This window comes from Lepisma saccharinum, chromosome 4 (assembly GCF_977018435.1).
Source record: "Lepisma saccharinum chromosome 4, izLepSacc3.1, whole genome shotgun sequence".
In the NCBI taxonomy this organism is placed as follows: Eukaryota; Metazoa; Arthropoda; class Insecta; order Zygentoma; family Lepismatidae; genus Lepisma; species Lepisma saccharinum.
The window spans coordinates 12,160,349-12,179,496 of NC_139232.1; the positions used below are offsets into that span (position 1 = coordinate 12,160,349).

At 36.8% G+C, this 19,148-nt stretch overlaps 1 protein-coding gene across 11 annotated transcripts in view; it reads left to right on the top strand.

Annotated features, from left to right (window-relative positions):
* baz (par-3 family cell polarity regulator) overlaps positions 1-19,148 on the top strand; it is a 459,446-nt gene that overhangs the window by 429,132 nt on the left and 11,166 nt on the right. For 9 of the 11 annotated variants that reach the window (XM_083120313.1, XM_083120316.1, XM_083120309.1 and 6 more), the window contains 3 exons: positions 2,078-2,305; positions 10,527-10,675; positions 16,847-16,933. In XM_083120313.1, the coding sequence (XP_082976439.1) occupies positions 2,078-2,305; positions 10,527-10,675; positions 16,847-16,933 (464 nt within the window). The remainder of the gene's footprint in view (positions 1-2,077; positions 2,306-10,526; positions 10,676-16,846; positions 16,934-19,148) is intronic. The other 2 variants (XM_083120311.1, XM_083120314.1) reach the window with 2 other exon arrangements.

The following is a 19,148-nucleotide window of genomic DNA, read 5'->3' on the forward strand; positions in this document are numbered from 1 at the left end:
AAGGTACAAGAGTAATAATTTCTTCATGTTGTTTGAGGGAATGGCTTATCACTAGGGACACATTTATGGTGAATAAGATTTATGTACAAAAATCGGGTACATTTTGGAATCAAAGCAGTATATAAAATGGCATTTTTTATGTTAAAATGGTGAATATAATCCTAAATTTGATTTAAAAACTGTACTTGCTACACAAAATAAACATTCATGAGAATAATTTGAACTTCACAAAAATGTTGTGTCATTAAATGAACTCTTCTAAACGAAATTTAGAGAGAAACTCTAAATTTTGTTTAGAAGAGTTCATTTTGCATCATTTTGTGACAAAACATGGCAGGAAAGAATACCCCACACCTTTCAAAAACAATGAAGATTACATTTTGTGTTTCTGTCTACTTATCACATTAACACTGAAATTCGACTATATGTCAGTCTTCAATATGCAATGTTACTCTAGTGTAAATTTAATAGTGTTGTTTTCTTGCTGAAAGAGCTGTTGCACTAAATTTGTTGAATACTGTGTGGTTTAATTTTCCTCGGACATTAATAACAAATGTGCATAAGCACATATAAGAAGTGGGATGCTAAATTTGCTCTGTAACTGTCTCGGGCTTATATTTCTTACTGCTTTTCACTGTGTTATTGCTATAACTTTTCATGCTTACATATTGCTCCTATCCCAGCTTTGAATCCTGACCTGGGTATGGGTGTTCGTTCTTTGTGTCGATTCATTAATTTCATCATATCGCCACTCATCCTAATTGTCGTGATTAACTAAAAGTGGCAGAAAAGCAACATAAATTAACATAATTCAGTCATTTAATCAACAGTGAATAAACAGGCAGAGGTTGATGAATAAGTTTTCTCAGGCTATCAACCAGGTGAATTCTGGTTCAGTTCCCAAGCTTTCAAGAGTTAACATTACTCTCATCTTGTGGGTAGATTCACTTCAACTCACCTGGTTGATAGTCCCTAGAGAAACTATTCATCATTCGTCACCAGGAAAGCTTCAAAACTTACTTCAGACAGGTATTGAGTTTTTCATTTGAAGTTCATTGTATCATTTTGTTTATATTAGGGATGGGACCGATTACTCGGTACTCTATCGGTATCAGCTGATATAGACATATCGGTGTATTGGTTTATCGGTAAAATTACCGATTATCTTACCGATCCGATATATCAATAAATATCTGATAATTTAGTGCAAAATTGTGCCATTTTGTTGTAATTTTTATGAATAATATCCATGCACCACTTTATAAAAAAGTAAATGTCTAAATATGCAAATTCTTTTGCACTGCAGTCATCTTGAAACACAATTTATAAAGGTCAATGACCCATTCAGGTTCTTCAAGGACCATTTCTAATTTTATATCGGATTGGTAGAATATCGGTTATCGGTATCGGTAAAGTTTATATCAGTACTTTATCGGTATCGGCCAAAATTACATATCGGCCCATCCCTAGTTTATATTATATTGGTTTGAACACATGACATGAACACTGGCCGCGGTGGCTCAGTCGGTAACGCATCTGACTACCATGCTAAAGGTCCCGGGTTCGATCCCCGGCCGGTTCAAATCCGGGAACTTTTCTAACGATGGAAGCAGCCCCGGTGCCTACCCAGCGTCGAATAACATGGGCACCTGGGGGAAACCCTGGGGGGTAAAGGCGATCAGGGGCGTGATGCTGATCACATCACCCCCACTCACGACCGGATCAAGAAAGTGTGGGGCATTACCCCCACACCCCCTATACGCCTTCATGGCATGGTGCTATGCACAGGGGAACACTTTACCTTTAATTTACCTTGTTTTACACATGACAGTACCTCTCAATATCTCTCTATATATATACATCTATATGCAGCTCAACAGTTTATATTCTTGCCTGTGGTTCTATGTATAATCCTCAGTGGAAATCCAAATTTTTAGTGTTGACCTGTTACATCAGTTACTTAACTTGGTATCCTTTATTGTGTACAGTTTATGTTGCTGTTAAAATGTTTAAATATCTGCAAATTGAAAATTGCACAGAAGTTTGAAACTGTATTTCTCATATGTGTAACTTGCAGAATAACAGATCTGACTCGGGAAGTGACTGCATGTCTCAGGGTAATGGTCAAGGCTACCAGCCAGGCCCTTCGTCCATTCAGGGATCCATGGGTCCACCGGGCACAGGCCAAACACGGACTGAAAGAATCCAGCAGCTTCGAGCACAGCACCAAAAGAGGCATGCAGAGAGACAGGGCCAGTATCCACAGGATGACCGAGAGGAGAGATATGAGGAGGTAATACGGCAGGTGGGTCAGATGATCATCCATCAGATGTTCATAACCATGTACCACCTTATTAATGTGATACATATTTTATTTCTCATTAATGGGTAACAGTATTTATTATTTTCTTGAATGTTTGCATAACCACCCTTCCACAATGAGAAGATGAAACTCAAAGCATGCTGCATATTTTATGGAACTTTCCTCTGTATTTTTTTCCACAAGCATTATTTGGGAGGGGGTGCTAATCTCTGCTCTCACACCTTTCAATTTTAACCCCTGTTAACCATCTCTTGAGGTATTTAATTATTTTTTTTATACTTCTGTGGAACTGCATATAAGTATGCTTAGACTTTTATTTTCTTATAAGTATGTGTTATTCTATTAAAATTTGCCGGTGTTTGTGTGTATATATCTGAGGGGTTGTACAAAACTATACATTAGCAATTAATAAAATATCAAATTCAAACCACATTTATTTCATGTTTTAAAAACTGATTATAACTTGTAACAATAAGTGTTCCTTCCTGTCAAATATTTTGATTCACTAATTGTTTTTGGGTTGGCAATTTTCAGAAGTGATTCAATACAGCACATTAATGATATTGCATCACTGATCACAAAAACTTGCAATTGATCTTAACCTTGTATTTTACATCCTTTTAACATGTTAACAGCTATAATAACATGGGCTGTTTTTCAAGGATTTAATCCAATAATAAAATATTAACTTTTAACTTTGACATGTTTACATTGTATATAAAAATATTCATTTGGCAGTTATGCGGAAATATGTAGTTCACTCTAATCCATTTATACTTCATTTTTCCACAGTTTTTGTTTGTGATCGATTTCACCACCTTCGTCAGGCGTATATTAACTTGCTGCAAAATGGCGTGGAATATGAATGGGTAAAAAAAGAACAACATATACCAGACAGGTGTCGAAATTGATTGCAAACAAGAACTGCACAGAAAATGAATGTAAGTTGATTAGAGTCAATTGATGTGTTTTGAAAATAACATGCATCAAGTTATCTTGCATAGAAGTGGCACATTCCATAACTCTTGTTCAGCTCTATCAAGCCTGCCATGAAGCAAAGAAACTGACAATTAGCATTAAAATTAATGCTTCAATAAGAACTTTTTGTTATTTTATTTGTTAATAATTAACATCAGTTTAATAAAACAATGAAAGAAGTACTTGTAATGATCAACAATCAGATCCTGCAAACAAGGATCTTCATCAGGAGGAGTAAAGGTTGGATGTTGAAAGGTGAGGAGGATGGGAGGCATTTCATGGTTGTTTTTTTAATCTTGTTCTGATGAAGATCCTCATTTGCATATCTAATTGTTGATTGTCACAGGTATATCTTTTATTCTGTTTTATTAATGTGAGTGGTAACACTGTTAAGCCTTGTTTCCATGTTAATAAAATATTAAAATGCTGACCAAAATTTATTGTATAATAGATATACACTAAAAATGTAATTGTTTAAGATTGTAAATAGTATTGCTTTCCGCTCCTCATTTGTTTTTATTTTACTCCCGCTGGGAGCTTCGTGCAAGAACTCGGAATTCTGGGATCGTGATATTCAAACGCTGTGGAATGGTGCATGTCGGCTCGCGGCAGCGAGAGAACATTTCAGCTAGCCTATCGGATATGGGCCTTTTTTGTATTTCTTCATTGTGCAAACGTATTTAATTATTATATAATACCAAGTGAATTAAAGGACTTGTATCATATGCGAATTTGTTACTATATCCGTTGTTCCAGCCCTATGGTAAGATAGACAATATGGCGTCATACCCAGAGATGCTAGTTTTCTTTCATGTTGATACGTGGAAGGTATCTTCAGACATTTATGGTCCTCCGCATTCCGGATATAGTGACAGTTTGTTTCGTGCAGGTCAGTGATCATCAGTTGTGACAGTGCTAATTGTGACAGTGTTACAGAACGAACAGTGTTTTTGGTTTGCACAGATACATGTTTTCCGCGCTTTCATAACGAACATCGTTACAACGAATTTTGCAGTGACCTTGAACTCGGTTGCGATTTCACGGTACGGTGAAATCAGCTTTTTCAGGAACTCTTGTTTCGTCGTAGGATGATGCATTCTCTGTTTCTTCACCATCGTCGTGGGAGGAGGGATTGACTTTCTACGCGAGCGTCAAAGAAGCAAATCGGTGAGTAAGTCTGGTTCATTTTACATTTCCTTCCTTGTATTTTCCTTACCTTGCAACCATGGCCGACATTCAACGTCTTATCAAAGAGAGAAATGCATGCAAGCGCAAACTCAAACGTATAGCTTCGTATGTTGATACTTACGATGAAGCATCAAGCAACATTCTAACAATCAAGACTCGCTTGGAGCATTTAAACGAGGTTTGGCTAAAATTAGAGGAAGTTCAAGACAGCATTGAACTACAATCAGTCGAAGGTGAACATGACGCGGCAAGAGAAGAAATTGAACGTATGTACTTTGATTTGAAAACAAGAATGCAAATTTTGATTGACAAGCATGTCACAAAGCCAGTTTCCCCTGAAACTAAACAATCTGCATCACGAGGAAGTACGCAGGTGAAACTTCCGGCAATTGCATTACCACATTTTAGTGGTAATTACACGCAGTGGGTGTCTTTCAAGGACACGTTCGTATCGCTGATACACAACAATGTAGATATTTCAAATGTTCAGAAGTTTCAGTATTTGCACGTATCATTGAAAGGCGAGGCCTTACATCTAATTCAAAATTTGCCAATGACAGAAGCAAATTACGCTATTGCTTGGGAGCAACTCAATGAGCGATACGACAATAAAAGGTTGATTGCAGTCTCACATGTAAATGATATTTTGCATATCAATCCAGTTGTAAAGGAGAATTGTCAGGAACTTCGTGCATTTACAAACACTGCAGTTAGCTCTATTTCAGCGCTCAAAATGATAGCTGACAACATGTCATTAACTGATATAATTTTAGTTCAGCATCTTGTTTCAAATCTCGACCCTGCAACGAGAAGAGCATTTGAACTAGAAATTAATGATACTGAATTTAGCACATTAGATCAGCTCTTTAGTTTTCTAGAGCACAGATGCCAGGCTCTTGAAAAGATTAATCCAGTTACGAGTGAAGGTAACAAGGTAGCAACAAAATCATCTACAAATATGCACAAACAGTACAGTGCTAAATGTCAACAATCTTCGAAGTCATATGTTACATCAGATTCTTCATTGTGCATGTTTTGTAAAGCAAACAAACATCGCTTATTTTCGTGTGAAGCCTTTAAGAAAGCTTCTATTTCACAAAAGTATAAATTTTTACGTGAGAATCGCGTATGCTTTAACTGTCTTAGCAGGAACAATCACGTTTCGGCGCAGTGTAAATATGGAGTGTGCAAGCGATGTAAACAGAAGCATAGTACTTTACTTCATGTAGATGAAGGTACATCCAATGTAAACCGGCAGCGAGAAATGTCATCTGGGGGTCACGTGAACACATCGATGGTAAACAATACAAGCGATTCTTCACAGCATTCAGATCAAGCACCTCAGGTTTCTTATTGTTCAATTAAGCAGAAAAGCGCGTCACAGGTGTTACTTGCTACGGCTATTGTTCAAGTACAAGATATAGCGGGCAATTGGGTCAATTGTCGTGCTCTCTTGGACGCGGCGAGTCAGAATAATTTCATTGTTGAAGACGTTGTTCAAAGTAATCGTCTTCGAAAGGTAAAGCATCGAGTTCCCATTCAGGGAATCAACAATTCGTCAGCTGAATCGAGTCATTCAGTAGAGATCCATCTGAGATCTAATAATAGCAATTTTACGACAAGTATTTCGTGCTCAGTGTTGCCAACCATTACAGGACTAATGCCTTCAGAAAAGGTTGATGCATCTGAATGGAACATTCCAACAGATATTCGTTTAGCAGACCCAAGCTTTTGTTCGCCTGGCAAAATACAGATTCTGCTTGGTGCAGAGGTTTTCTTTACCGTTATGAAGCCTGAAAAGAGAACAAAACCAGGAAATTTCCCCATTCTTCAAGACACAGAGTTTGGATGGATTATTGCAGGGAAGATTCCAGCAACATCTTCTAGCAACAGTATTACTAGGTCATTTTTCACGAGAAAGGAAGATTCTCTCAGCTCGCAACTCCAACAGTTCTGGATCATAGAGGAGATCCACACGAAACTGCAATCACCAGAAGAAATGGCTTGCGAGCAACATTTTCAGCGAAATGTGACACGAGATGAAAGTGGCCGTTATACGGTCAGGCTACCATTACGTAAGGATCGTTCAGTGTTAGGTGACTCCTCGCACTCTGCATTAACTCGATTTCACCAATTAGAAACGAGGCTTCAACGTCAACCACAATTAAAGGCTGATTATACAGAATTTATGCAAGAATATTACCAGTTGGGACACATGGAACCCATAGGGAATTTAAATGATGTACAAACAAATGACTGCACAAAATTTTTCATTCCGCATCATTGTGTTTTCAAGGATTCCAGTACAACGAAAATACGTGTTGTTTTTGATGGGAGTTCGCCATCAACAAGCGGTGAATCAATAAATAGCATACAAATGGTTGGACCTACCATACAGGAAGATTTGTTTTCCATTGTTCTAAGATTTCGAACTCACAAGGTGGCATTGGTTTCTGATGTAACAAAGATGTATAGAATGATACACATACATCCTGATGACAGGCCACTGCAATGCATTCTGTGGAGAAACTCTCCTCAGGAACTCATAACAGTATTTCAATTGAATACGGTCTCGTATGGGCTTACATCAAGTGCCTTTTTAGCAACCAGATGTCTGAAGCAGTTAGCCGAAGATGAAGCAGTTAACTTCCCACACGCATGTCAAGTGTTGCAGCGTGATTTCTATGTTGATGATCACGTTGGAGGAAGCAGTAGCGTGCAAGGTGCGTTACAACTTTATCAAGATCTATCAGAACTTGTGAAAAGAGGAGGATTCATCTTACGAAAGTGGTGCTCCAACAGCACTGAAGTACTCAACGCTATTCCAGAATCACTGAGAGAGACTCAAAATCTAATTCATTTTCATACCGAAGGTGTTAAAACTCTAGGAATTTCATGGAATCCCTCGGCAGACACTTTCATGATTAACATTGGAGCCAAGTCTGTCAACATGATGTCACACAAACCAACCAAACGTCAAGTAGCCAGTGTTATTGCCCAGATTTTTGATCCAATTGGACTACTTTCACCAGTAACTGTAATGTATAAGTATTTTTTACAACAGTTGTGGCTTCACAACATAAACTGGGATGATCCACTTCCAGATAGCCTGCAAGTTGAATGGGTTCATCTTCATTCTCAGCTACCAGTCATCAGTGAAATGCAAATACCACGTTTCATCCTAACACCTGGTTGTGTCAAGAATATACAAATCCATGGCTTTTCCGATGCATCGGAGAAAAATTATGGCAGTTGCTTGTATGTTCGTTCAGCAAACAAAGAAGGTTAAACCGAAGTTCACTTACTGTGCTCAAAATCACGGGTCGCCCCGATCAAGAAAACCACTCTTCCTAGATTGGAACTGTGCGCTTCAGTCTTATTGGCCAAATTACTCAACAAAACTCTCCCAATTTTGAGACTTAACATTGACAATGTTTATTTGTGGACAGATTCACAAATAGTTCTGGCATGGCTCAGATCGCCAGCAAGCAGATGGAAGCCTTTTGTATCCAACAGAGTAGCGCAAATTCAAGAATTTACTCAAACTTATCAATGGAGACATGTTTCGTCCAAGGATAATCCAGCGGATTTAATCTCCCGTGGAGTTAAACCTCAAGATATTCATCATCATTCGCTATGGTTTCATGGTCCAGCTTGGTTGCAAGAAGATGAAACATGCTGGCCATCATCATCATCTGACACAAGTCTTAAGAACAAAGATGTTCCTGAACAACGAAAGCTTCCTGTAACTACACTGGTGTCTCATCTGCAATCAGAGGCAATAATAAACGACTTTTCTACATTTTTCAAATTGTTAAGGATTGTAGCGCTCTGTAAAAGATTCATTCGCAATTGTAAAAATGCAAGTAACAAACAATCCGATCCACTTACTTCAATTGACATTGAAGATGCCACTCAAACGTGCGTCGTTATGACACAAATTTCGTTCTTTCATCGAGAGATAAATGATCTCACTGCCAAAGAGCAAGTATCCAACAAAAGTATCCTCAAGGACTTACACCCCTTTCTGGATAATCAGGGAATTCTTCGTGTCGGAGGTAGGCTAGAAAATAGCAACTTGGAATTCAGCAGCAAGCATCAAATCATTTTGCATCCAAAAAGTCACTTCGCCCGACTGCTAATTGCATCAGAGCATGAACGATTGATGCACGCAGCACCTCAATTGTTAATCTCATCCATTCGAGAAAGGTACTGGATACCTAGAATGCGACAAGTTATTAAGCAAATCATTCATCAGTGTTTAACTTGTTATTGTTTGAAGGCATCCGCAGCACAACAGCTAATGGGACAGCTCCCATCCATCAGAGTTACACCTAGCAAGGCATTTAATCATGTGGGCATAGACTATGCCGGACCATACGTCATCAAAGTAGGGTCAATCAGGAGTAAAGTCACAAAGAAATGCTACATAGCTCTTTTTACGTGCCTAGCCACGAGAGCAATACATCTTGAGCTAGTAACAGACCTTACTTCTGAAGCTTTCATAGCAGCATTGCGACGCTTTACAGCAAGGCGAGGCAAGTGTTCCACCATTATCAGCGATAATGCCACAACATTTCAAGGAGCGAAGAACGAACTTCAGAAACTTCAATTGCTATTTCAATCGCAAGGATTCAGTGAAAACATTCAAAGGTATGCAGCACAAGAAAACTTTCAGTGGAAAAATTCACCTCCATGTAGCCCAACATTCGGTGGTGTCTGGGAAAGTGCCATAAAATCCATGAAGTACCATCTTCGTAGAGTCGCCAAGAATGCTGTACTGACATATGAAGAGCTGTCAACTCTTTTGTGCCAAATCGAAGCTTGCTTAAACTCTCGGCCTCTTACATCCTTACCTGACTCTCATGAAGAATTTAATTACCTCACTCCAGGCCACTTTCTTATTGGTGGTCCACTAACTTCCTTTCCTCAACCAGACTTAAGTGATCTCAAGGAAAATAGACTTTCCAGGTGGCAACGAGTTCAACAGTTTCAACAAAGGATTTGGAGAAACTGGTCCCGAGATTATCTTCATGGTATGCAACAACGTCAGAAGTGGACAACCACGCAGCCCAACCTGCAACCAGGACTACTTGTGCTTCTGAAAGAAGACAACCTACCCCCATTATCTTGGAAAATGGGCATTATAGAAGAAGTGTTTCCAGGGAAAGACAATTTAGTTCGTGTAGCCGTGGTTCGCACCAAGGATGGAGTGTACCGAAGGGCTCTCAGTAAGATTGTACCTCTTCCAGATGGGAAGATCAATTGAACTTTCATGATTTAGTTTGGATGCTGTGCATTCCAACGGGGGGGAGAATGTTTAAGATTGTAAATAGTATTGCTTTCCGCTCCTCATTTGTTTTTATTTTACTCCCGCTGGGAGCTTCGTGCAAGAACTCGGAATTCTGGGATCGTGATATTCAAACGCTGCGGAATGGTGCATGTCGGCTCGCGGCAGCGAGAGAACATTTCAGCTAGCCTATCGGATATGGGCCTTTTTTGTATTTCTTCATTGTGCAAACGTATTTAATTATTATATAATACCAAGTGAATTAAAGGACTTGTATCATATGCGAATTTGTTACTATATCCGTTGTTCCAGCCCTATGGTAAGATAGACAATATGGCGTCATACCCAGAGATGCTAGTTTTCTTTCATGTTGATACGTGGAAGGTATCTTGAGACAGTAATAAATTGAATTTATTGTGAATCTTCCTATGAAGAAGACCCTGTTGGAGGGTAAAGACATTACGTTTTTAGTGTATATTTTTTTATACAATAATTTTGCCTTGGTCAGCATTTTAATGTTTTATGAATGTCAGTGCAATAACATAGGCATTTGGCAATAATTGTAATGTAAATTCAGCTATTAGCAATTTGAGTTCCTTATTATATTATATACAAAAGTACTCAAATGGTTTGTATTTTAAGTCTTGTGTTACCCAGTACCATAATATTTTCTCCAGTACTCTTTGTTATTGTATAAGCTTTAGCTTACACTTGTTTTTAAACCATTGTTTTCTTTTTCTATTTTAGAGACTTGAGCAACCTGATATTCTTCACATGAGATCAGAAAGTTACAATCTCTATGGGGAGATGACAAGGCCAGGGAGCAGAATGGGAATAGCTGATCCTGCAAAATATAGTCACTATGTAAACTACGAGGAAATACAACAACATCTGAAGTAAGAATACTTGTTAATATGTACATAGTAAATATTTAAGTATTTATATTCACACTTTAATATTATAAACAGCATATTTGTTGTTTTCACAACGGGCATAAAAACTTCCAGTTTGCCTCATCAGACCCAATGGATTCAGATTTGGAAAACTATGTAATCCGTAGTACTGGCTTGTCTTAGACTCCAAAAAGTCTGATGATACAAACATGAAATCTGTGAAATCTCGGCTCTTGTAAAAACAGTTCATATGCTGCTTATGGTATTGAAATAATTATAAAAATATTTTCCAGCAAAAGTTGTAAGATGATATTTTTGATGAAAAGTTGAGCACTTTTTCCTTTTGTCAGTATCTCATAGACAGGCAGGAGTGTGTAGTTTTGTCAGCTCAGGGATGTACAAAGGTGCTAATATTTTTCTTTAACAAAATTATCCAGTATATGCGATACTATGAAAGTGAGCAGAGGACAACGGCATGTACAAGATTTGAAAATTAGGAAAAATTATCATCAATAATTCTTCTAAGTCACCGATAGCCAAGAAACATGATATACTATGCCCCTCAAGAACGCAAGCTTTTTGCAAGATTAAACTGAATGTAGACACTTGAAGTGGCATGCATACACTGCTTGTTCATGCACTTTTCAAAGCTATTGCGTAGTTCTGTTTGTTACGTACTGACACAAAATATAATTTCAGTGAGGAAAGGGAAGAAAGCACTATTTATATTAACACATTTTGTGTGTTAATACCGGTCTATATTTTTGCCAAGAGGAAAATGCAGTTGCCAACTTAACTGTTTAACATATCTGTACTCATGCATAACTGTTTAACAATCTGTAGTGATGCAATGTTTGTGATATAAATCACAAACTTTTCAAGAAATGCATACTCCTAACCTGAGAAAAAGTGAGATACTAGAATCAGGCATGCATGCTGTTACACTTTAGTATTTACAACAGAGTATTTGATAGATAAAGCAATACCCCACAATTGTTTTCAACAGATAATTTTTGCAACATTCTGCACAAATTTATCATTGAGAGTACTATTTTGAAAATAGGAATACAATATTTAGTTTAAAAAATAATATTTAACCTGTATTCATGATGCATTCATTATACATATGTAAATTTAATGTTCTTCAGCTAAAGAACACAATGCATGTACATTTCAACAATACACCATTGGCTTCTTCATTGGACATTTTCATTTGGTGGTGTGGTGAATTGCACATGTAATTCGTTGCATGAGGCATGCACATATTTGTATTTCTTTGGTCTTTTTTTATTGGGTATGTAATTCCGTGCATATGTATATGTTTGTGAGAATGTGGGCATTTTCAGTGGTTAAATATGGGAGATAATGTATAAATGTACAGTTTAAGATCTGAATGTACACTTCTGTTCACAGAAAGTGGCACACTCGTTTGAGTTGAAGTCCAGCTTCGGGTCTGGCAGTACAGCCGAAGTAAGTGTTCGGAAACCAGCAGTGTTGCTTACTATCAATCATTTTAACCACAAGCAGGGAATTTTGTCTCTCTCAGACTCAAAGAAAAGGGCTAATGGAAAGATTGCAGCGTAAATATTAATTAACTGAACTGTCCACGTCTACAATCAAAGCAATGTAAATGTGGAAAATTCGTGAAAAATATATTTAAACACAATTGTGACGTTCGGGACAAAGTGGTTATCACAATGCGTTATCACAATGTGAGGGCCCCGAGTTCGAATTTGGCCTGAGTCTCTCTTCATCGTCGCGAGTAGCCGATAATGGAAGAAAAGCAACGCTAAATAATGAAAAGAAAAAATGCTATTAGAATAAGCGAGATGATAATAGTACTGTTGTAATTCCTGAAAAGAAAAAAAAACTTTCTAGAAGGCTTGAAGAATAACAAAAACTCCTTCCCCGTACACTTTGGCAAACAGAATCACAAAGTTGGCACTGAAAATGCGATGGGAAAAATAATAGAAATCCGAAAGGAAGAAGAGTTTATGTCACAGCCAGGAGGGCACATGAGAGAAGGAACCCCCAACCCCCTCATCAGTCATCCAGGCTATTAACAATAAGTCAATGGTTGTCCTCTCATTTAACTTTAACAGTAAATGGAATTTTTGAAAATAAAAATTGTCGGGCTTTCCTTTTTTTACACGTCCACTTTGGTTTTGTAATGGAACAAAAAAAATAGAATTGTGACTCGTAAAATTCTTACCTCCATAGATACCAGAATAATGACTCTTCATTTTGAAATAAATAGTTTAAAATAATATAATTTATGTGTCGTTGGTTAATGAGATTCGTCGTCACATAGCAGAATCCACTATGTTGACGGAAATTAGAGAACTGTAATCATTTAGTGTTGGAAACACTCACCTTCCACAAAAACACAACTTCCCAACGTCTTCATTAATTTTCATGCACAAGCTTCACTTGTGCACAAGCACGCAAACAATAACAAAGTTTCAGGCTGCAATTGTTGTGATGAGAATAAAACACATTATGTAGAACGAATTTGGTAAGAAAAAATATTTTGGAGATGTGGGGATTCGAACCTAGGATTTCAGATTAGAAAGGTGGCCATGTGGGGATTCGAACCTAGGATTTCAGATTAGAAAGCTGGCCTTTAACTGACATGGCCAGAAGCTACGGTGAAGAAACCAAGATATTCGAGTAATTTATCCATAAGATTGCATCTTTTCCTGTCCAGCTTGAAACTTTCGATGTCGCTTCTCGCTAATTACATTAATTTGAAAGCAATACACTTCATCAGATAGTGTTTGTGTGCTGTGCACATTGCTGACAGAATACAAGTCAAGCTTGTGCATGAAAATGAAGGAAAACGTTGAGAAGTCGTGCTTTTGTGGAAGATTAGTGTTTCTAACCTTAAATGATAATCGTGTTCTAGCTTCCATCAACATAGCGGATTCTGCCATGTGATGAGGAATCTTATTAACCAACGGCACATATATTATATTATTTTTAAACTATTTATTTCAAAATGAAGAGTCATTATTCTAGAATCTTTAGAGAGATTCATTCAGCTGGTAGTTATTTTACGAGTCACAATTCTATTTTTTTGCTCAATTACAAAACCAACGTGCACGTGTAAAAAAGGAAAGGCCAACAATTTTCATTTTACGAAAATTCCATTTACTGTTAAAGTTAAATGAGAGGACAACCATTGACTTATTGTTAATAGCCTGGATGACTGATGTGTGTGTGTTTGTGGGGGAGGGGTACCTCCTCTCATGTGCCACCATGGCTCTGACATAAACTCTTCTTGCTTCGGATTTCTATTATTTTTCCCATTGCATATTCAGCGCCGACTTTGCGATTATGTTTGCCAAAGTGGATGGGGAAGGTGTTTATAAATTCTTCAAGCCTTCTCCCGGGTTAGAAAAAAACTTTTTCAGTTTTTTTTTTTTTTGCATCATTTTCAGGAATTACAACAACACTATTTCTGCCTCGCTTATTCAAATTGCATTTTTTTTTTGCTTTATTTACTGTTGCTTTTATTACATTTTCGGCTACTCGCAACAATGACTTTGACTAGAATTTGAATTTAAAATTTTGGGAGCGTCAGCACTTAGGCTATTTTGCTCCCGTCACAGTATACGGGGGCCAGCCCCTTACCTCTACAAATAACAACTCTAACGTTGCATAACTAAACAATTTAAAATATTCTGACTTCTGTTAAAAGCTGAGGCTGTAAAGGGGCACTCAGCACACATAAGGACAAAAGAACAGGACAATACAAACAAAATTATACTGGCCATGGGGCCAGTTGCCAGAGCCTCGTTAGTCTTAAGTCCAGGGTGCACTAATGTGGAAGTGAGGTTGACATTTGGGTGTACTACCTGGAAGATCACCCCTTACACCCCTCGCAACAATGAAGAGAGACTCAAAAAGAACACCCATGCTCAGACCAAATTCGAACCCGGGGCCCTCGCATTCTAACGCATTGTGATAACCACTTCTTCACGAACATCAAAATTACATTTTTTTAAATATATTTTTCACGAAGTTTTTGCATTTACATTACTTTCAATGTAGACGTGGACAGTCTAGTTAATTAATATTTATGCTGCAATCTTTCCGTTAACCCTTTTCTTTGAGTCTGAGAGACACAAAATTACCTGCATGTGGTTAAAATGTTCGATAGTAAGCAACACTGCTGGTTTCCGAACACTTACTTCGGCTGTACTCCCAAGCCCGAAGCTGGACCAACTCAAATGAGTGTGCCACTTTCTGTGAACAGAAGTGTACCATAGTTTAAATATGTTTTTGAGAGTTTGTTATGCGGACACAATAAATTGTAAATAGAAGTGAACCTACAAAGTCAGTCTTGATTTTTTCAATACTTGATATGTTTTCAAAAGCTTTTAGCAGTAGATGTATTTTATGCTTATAAAATTTACAAGACAACTACCTAACATAGTGTGTGTACACATGGGGAGAAATGAAAGTAATTCTTCATACATACTAGTCTGTCTAGTTGTAGTACAAGCAATTCTGTCTGAGCACCCACAATAACTTCCTTTAGTTTTCATTTTCACAAGTTGCAAATTTTTGTTGCACATCAAACTTTAGTATCTATTTCTATTCGATCATCTTAGGTAGGAATTAGAATATTATGCTCATATTGAAAAAAAGAACAGTAAACAGACAAATTTTGTAGGTTTTCATTATGTTATTGTGTCAACATGACAATATTTTTTCCCATGTAATGTTAGTCAATCATTAAACACATCTGTTTCTTTAGGAATGTGCAAACTATTGTGAATTCAAACTTGGCAGGTCTGAATGTATTTTCAAACCTTATCGATACAAAAGTTAAATATACTTGCTTCATTCTTATGTTGTTAGTGTGTGTAAAAAAAGAAAAAGTTTATTTAGGCTTTAAGCTCAGATACACTAATCAGAATGTGCATTCTAAATCATTGTGTAATAACCAGAGACCCCTTGATTACAAGGCAAAAGCCCGTGCCATTGAGTAGACCCATATTGTTAGAATGAAAAGCATGTTTCACATTAGATCCTTTTTAAAATTGCCCTTTCAGCAGCTTATCTATAAAAGTTAAAGTGAGAAATAAAATTTTGTGCGTACTAAGGATGTTTGTAATTTTTTGTACTGTACATAATACAGTATGAGTACTGAAGAAAACCTTGGAACATGAATGCCGCATTTTGTGCCATTATACTATTTTTGTCATTTAAAATAATGTTAGGTTAGTGTATTTGCAAGGCACATTATCTTGCCAATTCAACCATTCATTATTATTGCTATGATTATCTTCAAAAACTGGAAATGTGACATAAAATAACTAATGTGTACGATATAAAGAAATAAACTGCTAACATCTTTGTAAGTGGATTTACATGTGGTGATACATGGCATTTCCAGAATGGTTTTGGCAGGTATGATAAATATAGTTTGAGTCGATTCTCTGATATATCGGGTAATCAGTAATATTGCTGATATTTGTACCAATCTGATATAACTATAAATATTTAATAATTTAATGCAATATTCTGCTGTTGTTATATTTTTATGAATATAACTATACAATCTGCAATCCCAGATTTTTTAAAAGTAAATGTCTAAATATGCAGCTTCTTTTGCATTGCAGTCATCTGTTAACATACAGGTCAATGAATAATTCAGGTTCTTCAAGGAGCATTTGGAATTTCATATCACGTCAGTAGAATACTCGTTATCAGTAAATTTTATATCGGTACTTTATCGGTATCAGCCAAAATTTCATATTGGTCCATCCCTAATAAATTCAATACATTTTCATTATGAATTGTGTGTGGTTAGTTTTCTACCAAATTTCTTGTTTCGCGCAATAAATAGAATCATTTCACTCAAAATTATGTGCAAAAAGTTGCATAATTTCTACTAAATCATGTAGAATTTTTTTGTAATTGTGAAAAATCGTAATTTCAAATGTTTATAAATAGTTTGCACCTTCCTATTGGAAATTTTCGGGCATGGTTAAGGCATACAGTTCATGTAGGTGGTTGTGGGGAAAAAGTTTCTTTTCATCAGACTTACAATGAAAGGAAGCTTTTGCTGTGTCCTCTTGTGATGCTACTAACCGTGGAAGAAGCTAAATAAAGCCATTCCAACCTGTCAACTAACTCTCTCTCCCTTTCTCTCTCTTACGCAAGCAAACGCAAAGAACAGCTCACAGAGCATCAAATTAAGCAAATGAGGGAGCAAGTTCATCATCAGAGATTAAAGGTTGAAGGACAAAGGTAGGATTGAGAGAGTGTGTGTGACTTGATTAAACTTCATCTCTGTCTTTCTTGTATACATTTTTTTTTTTTCATTTTTAAATACTCATAATTCTCACATAAGGTTGTGCAGACTTTGGATTTGTTGTGGCAGTGACTCGTTGAAAATAGTGTTTCTCATTTTGAAGAATGACAGCGATATGCTAAATTCTGAAGAAGAAGAAGATAATGTGTATTATTCTCCTAGAAAACAGGAGAATACATTACTACTCCATCGTTCAACAGCTTTTTTGAAGGTCAATGCCTGTCAAGTGTCTTTTAACTGAGTGACGTGCAACCATTCACATGTTATTATTTGGCTTCCTAGACTAGAGCATACTATCAACTTACTCTCGACTCTAATACTTAGAGGCACATATGTTTGGTAAATAAAAAAAACAAAATTTTGGTACAACAAGGAGTCAATTTTGGGTTCAAATGCGGTAAATATAGGAAAATTTTTCGTGTTATAATGGTTAAAAATCAGATCAAAAGCAGTATATAAAATTACATTTTGGTTTTAAAATTGTGAATATAATCTTAATTTGATTAAAAACTGCACTTATTACACAAAATAAACTTACCCCTTCTAATAGCACATTTATGTAGTTACCAGAGTATTAAGTAGCCATGGTAGCTGAGTCGTTAGGGCATCTTGACTACCATGCGAGAGACCCAATTCGATCCCATGATTTTTTCCACCTGTTCAAGTGGCTTCGGCACCCACCCAGCGTCGTATAAAGTGGGTACCCGGAGGAAACTGGCAGGTAAAGGAAGCCAGGGGTGTGGTGCTGATCACATCACCCCCACCTTCGGCCGTGATCAAGAAAGTGTGGGGTCCTAACCCCACACCCCCCATATGGCTTCATGGCGTGGTTCAAAGCACAGGGGAGCACTTTACCTTTTTACTTCTTTTTCCCAGAGTATTAAGTTATTCCTGTATAAGGGGGTCCATTCTTGTTTCTCGGATATTTACAGCAGCATTAATCGATTTTCCGTGAATTGTATAACTCGCAGGATAATTCATACTTCAGAAAATAAACTATACATTTTGTAAGTCTATTTCGCATTTTGCAGATAATTTTCGCATCATTTCTTGACAAAACAGAGTAGGAAAATACATCTCTCACCTTTCAGAACCTGGAAAATTTCCATTGGGGATTGAATGACACAGGGACTGCTTGCACCAAAAACGAAAGCACAGGAGCCCTTATGTTGAATGAGATTCAACAAACAATCTTTGTTCACAATATGTAATTCCTCATACCAGTTTCTTCCCTCAGTTCCATTGGGTCTGATGTTATGAAAAAGAAGATCTTGTAATAAGAAAAAAAACAACATGCTATTTATCATATTGAATGGTGAATGTTGTTTCTACAACAAGGCATAAGGAAGTATCTTGTCACACTTAGAAGCGAGGTTAGCCAAACATCGTTGGACTGTGGCCCACTCAGTGCCCTGATCCCAACAATTGTACCCATAAATACCTACTTTACTTTAAGCTTATTTTCTATTGTGAAAATCTAGAACAGTGTTTCTACACACATCTTTTCATGTGGTATATCTGTACTCATCTTCAAAATGAGATATCTATTTTTTTTAAAATTATTACCAAGACAAGTCCAAGATTCAGCACACCTTTAAGAACACATCCTGTATATTATTTTCACTTTAAAAGGAACAACTCTCATTATGTATTTAAATCTTGACTTTTTACGTTCACTTGAATGCTAGATCTGCACAGCATGCATGCTAGTCTGTATGAAAGCCACAAAATCACTTTTCATATGTTTTGAGGTAATAATATGATTATGCTATACTGGTAGAGATCAGCATATTTGTAAGAAGCAGTACACATTGTTATCTGAAGTCACGTGTAATGTATTATTCTTTGGTGGCAGGTTATTTCATGTTATAGAGGAATGTGCATTCCTGGAATGCATGGACATAGTAATCAGATTTTAGAAAAAGCCTCTTTTCTTGCTTCCATTAATGTTGTTTTTGCAAATCATATGTTTCAGTGACATTTGCACCTTTTATACCTAGGTATAAGGATGTGGTGAGAACCTATTTATTTTTACTGAAATACAGTAAATTCCTGCATTATACATTCAATATTGATGGTCCCAACACAGGAAAATTTCATAAAATTTTCCTTAATTTTACATTTACTTGCATTTAACTTTTTTCAGCTTTG